Source organism: Sinocyclocheilus rhinocerous, unplaced genomic scaffold, assembly GCF_001515625.1.
Source record: "Sinocyclocheilus rhinocerous isolate Xijiao unplaced genomic scaffold, SAMN03320098_v1.1 scaffold173, whole genome shotgun sequence".
Taxonomy (NCBI): domain Eukaryota; kingdom Metazoa; phylum Chordata; class Actinopteri; order Cypriniformes; family Cyprinidae; genus Sinocyclocheilus; species Sinocyclocheilus rhinocerous.
In genome coordinates, this window is record NW_015645056.1 from 844963 (window position 1) to 849321 (window position 4359).

Genomic DNA, 4359 nt, shown 5'->3' on the forward strand with positions numbered 1-4359 from the left:
CCATCCACCCACCCATCCATCCATCCATCCATCCATCCACCCACCACCACTCTTCCCTGCAGAAACGGCCAACGGTGTTGATTTATCATGGTCAAATACGTTCAGTCTGATCTGTAAATACAGTATCTTTGAAAACCTGTGCTAATTAGGCTAATTTCATCACAACTGCATTCGACTGCCTTGTTAACATTTGTTAATTAAGCCAAGTATTCACAACAGTTTCATTAATCTACCTAGCAATTGCTGTTACTATAATTCAGTACAGGCTACAAAGAACCACCACATCTACAATCAATTAGAAGCAAAAATCCACAGTAACGACTTACTGAACATTCTGGCAATACAAATTCCTGCAATTTGTAATTTTTTGATCAGACTGTGCGAAAGCAGGGCCATTCAGGTAGAACTGACAAACTTGGTAACACACTTGGAAATCTGAAGATCTCGACTTTGGATGTATATTGTTTGAGGACAGGGAAGGAGCTCTCAGGAATAGATGACAATCTCTCTGGGAGGTGATTAGGGCTTGGAGTTGGTGAGCAGAATTATCTTCCTGTTTTAACGCACACTAAATCCTCCGGAGTGGTATTCGAGGCTAGGTTAGGTTAGGTTACTTTATTCATACCCGCAGGTAAATTTGTCTTGCAGACTTTTTGCAGAGATCTCGCGAGAGGTTGCAGAAACATTTGCAGTGTAAGTTGAATATTAATAATAATTATATATTACATGTAATTTGCTAGCAAAACAAAGTGTTGCACATTTTATTGGTGCAAAGATCAGTATGTTTATTTTGTACAACATTTGCTACGGCTTTTTATCACTTAATTAGAAGCACCACAATTACTAAATTGTGCCATCTGTTGTACGGACTACTGAACAGCCATTTAGAAGTTTGTTTTAAAATGCAAAGTATTGAAAATCAAAACAAAGCTCTGTAAACACATTTTTACAACACTTTAAGTGTGTCCCATTGGGTAATGAAAAGTTCTACACACTTGTGGACTTCACGCTCACTTGAACACTTGGGCCAAATACAGGAAAAACATCATGTAAGTAGACAAGTGGCCAAGTGCAAAGACCACAAGTGGGTATTTGGACAAGCCCATTGTTCATTTAGTCACTACAGACCCAGGATTGGATTTTGAGACTATGATGATGCTGGACATGCACATCCAGGCCTCTTCGATGAGCCCTAGTTAGAGCATTTGTATCACCTCCTCAATAACCTGTCCTCAAACCCAGTCGTGCCACTGTCTTAAGGCGCTTTTGCACCGTGTAGTTCTAGGAACTAGCCAGCATGGTCGTTCCTAGAGAACCAATTTCTCCCTCGGGCCATTTTCCTGGTTGCATTTGCACCGGCAGCAGAAACTCTGAAGCGGCCGACAGTGACGTCTTTATTCGTGGCATTTATAAACATCAACGACCGCTGAATGGAGAACGCTGTGATGGGAGCTGGTTTTGTTGTGTCGTGGGTTTCATGATAACAGAGATATTATGTAAACGCACAATTACGCGATCGAAAGAGCATGACAATCTGACTAAATCTCCTATGACAACTCCAATTTAGTTCCCCCAAATAGAGGTCCTAGAACTAAATTAGTTCCTGCAGTGTGAACACGCCATAAAGCGGGAACTACTGCCAATAGTCCTAGGAACTATGAAAAGGTTCCTCCGTTGCGAAAGCACCTTTATAATCACCCCAAGCAGTGTAGATACATGATGTGCTGTCACCTCGGTCTGACTGGGGATCTCTAAATACACTTTTTAGAATTTGCTCACCAGGTGGCTTAGATTCCTTTTTACATCCTCATTGGAATCCCTATTTTGGAATTTCCTTTGGAATCCTTACATTAGTGGAGAGAAGACGCATCTCTCTTGCAATGTTTTGTTGTGTGGCTTTGCAGAGAGGAACTGCTTCAAGGTATCTTGTGGCATTAGCATACCAGTAATGGGAAATTAGGGCACTTATTGGCATGAGTAAGGGAATGAGTCTGAACTGGAGGAGGATGAAACTGGAATCCACTAGGATCATGATGCACTTGTCAGTTTAGTCGGTTTTCCTGTCACAGAGCATTTGGGATTTGATGGAGTGGATGATGGCCATACACGCATGGTTTTGGGAAGTCGAGCAGCATGGCTTCCTTTTGGATGTCACACTGCTGTCACAGGCTCTAATGGGAAGATGCCCTCCGGCTGTCGCCTCTCTGATGTGGTCTTCTGTGGGAAGATTGGGATCCTCTTCCCAGCATCTCTGGCATCCATTGCCTCTACAAACAGCTCAATGCTTTCTGCTGGACTCAGGGCAGCACCTTCTCACCGACCTGGGAATGTTGGGTTGACCAGAAAGCAGTACTGGGAAGGAGAGAAAGGCCTACACATTGTCCTTCTCTCTAATAATTACAAAATTAATTCCAGTGATGTCCTGCTCACCTCCTGAGGCTTTTACTGTTCCTTAAATGCTCCCTTCCTTGATGAAGGATATTGCCTTCAGGTGCTCCCGACTCTGTTTCTCCGTTCTGCTGATTACGGTTGCCAGAGGCCAGAGAAATATATTATGGTCAAGGTCAGACACGTCGGTTAAAACACTGTAGGTTTGTCACATTTTATTCTGAACAAAAAACAAAAAAACAAAAGCTATACAACTGTTGCATTTCTTTGTTCTCTCTTTAGTCAGCATGTGCATTTTTAGATTCTCTTTTTATTTTGAGATATTTTGACTAGATGTTGTTAAACCAGAGCTGCCTGAAGCAAGCTTGAGTGTGTTTGTTTTTTTCTAAATATAAACAGTAATACAATAAATAGATATGCAAACATTGAATGATTGTTGTATGTTCAAGCCTGTCTGATTCATGTGTTGAAGTGAATGTTCACACAAGCGCAGTGTGAACACATTCTCATCTGTGCAGAATTAAGAAACTGTTACAGTGTTGATTAACTTGCATTGTGTTTCGTTTTTCAGAACCACAGTCTGAGTCTGCACAGCAGCTAACAACAGAACCACCTGGAAGAGAATCAAGACCCAATCATGACCCAATAAATATATGAACATTGCAGTTTTCTGTTGCACACAGTCAAGCAATTATAAAGAAATGAAGGCAGGGTCTAAAAGATGTTTGACATTCCGTGTTCCAACAACCTATTTGTAAGTAATATCCTTCATGTTTTGCTTTTCATTTTCTTGTAAAGAGTCTTGAGTTTTTATTGTTAAAAATAAATGTGTTTGAACATTACAAAAGAAACCAGATTGAACAGATATGAGAAAGTATTTGGGCTCACAAAACAAGATGGTATCAGGAAAACGGAGCCATCATCACCAGCCCAGCCTGCCTCATGTGACCAGAACATCAAACTTTTGAGTGAAATATGAATAATGATATGTTGAATATATGCAAAACCAGAACAATACAAAAGCAGCAGTAATCCATTCCTAATGATCTTCTCTTATCCTGAGGTAATTTCTCACAGTTCGAGAAACTGCTGTCTGTCCACGTTGACTTGTATATTTCTGTTTTTAATGTTTACTGCTTGCTAAAGTCTGGATGTGTCTGGAATGTTTCTTTCTATATGAAAGAGGGCGAGGACATTTATTCTCTGTTGTCTCCATTTGTCTCATTGGGTTTGGCTACACAAATGCTGTCAGGAGCATGTCAACGGCTGACTGATGTGTAATGCCCTACTCTTACTGTAACAACGTTGTGTCTAATATGTACAGTATATACCAGTTTTACATCAAATTAAATTGACATGCACTTTTGCAACACTTTCATGGATGTTCTTGTTTTGAACTGACCCTACACACTTGATAAGGGGCAACTGGACAATTGGAAATTAGACTTTTATTATGTCACGACATGTCAATTTAAAAAAAAAAGGTTCTATAAAAATATTAACTGAGGTCTGATTTTTGGACCCTTTTTGTGTTCTCATGTGATGAAAACATTAAAATTGTATGAAGATATGGACTTGCTGTGCTTTTCCAAAGATGTTTCATTACTGTGTTTCTATGTGTTTGTTTGTGTATTTCTTTTTTTCAAACATCAGCATAAGAATGGAATACTTGACTTTACACAGTTATCTTAAGAAAAAACTTACACGATGCCCATTGATCTGTTACATTAACCTTAAGAAAATGATGAAAATATTAAAACTGTCCAACCCAGAAGGTAAAACTGAATATCAAATGAGTTTTTCTATTAATTTAAGGGGTTTGAAATAGTTCCAACCACGTTACCAGCGTTTTGGGACATGTCTGAATTATAGCTCAGAAAATTATTATAATTTTTTTTTTAGAGAGAGAGAGATTGGCTATATAACAAATTAAATATATATATATATATATATATATATATTGTGGCATTT

At 39.1% G+C, this 4359-nt stretch overlaps 1 protein-coding gene across 2 annotated transcripts in view; it reads left to right on the plus strand.

Moving 5' to 3' along the window:
- LOC107705137 (zinc finger protein 521) overlaps positions 1–3887 on the plus strand; it is a 115606-nt gene extending 111719 nt beyond the window's left edge. For both annotated transcript variants that reach the window (XM_016508291.1, XM_016508292.1), the window contains one exon: positions 2960–3887. In XM_016508291.1, coding sequence (XP_016363777.1) covers positions 2960–2989 — 30 coding nt within the window. In that variant the 3' untranslated portion in view covers positions 2990–3887. The remainder of the gene's footprint in view (positions 1–2959) is intronic.
- Positions 3888–4359: the final 472 nt, after the last annotated feature.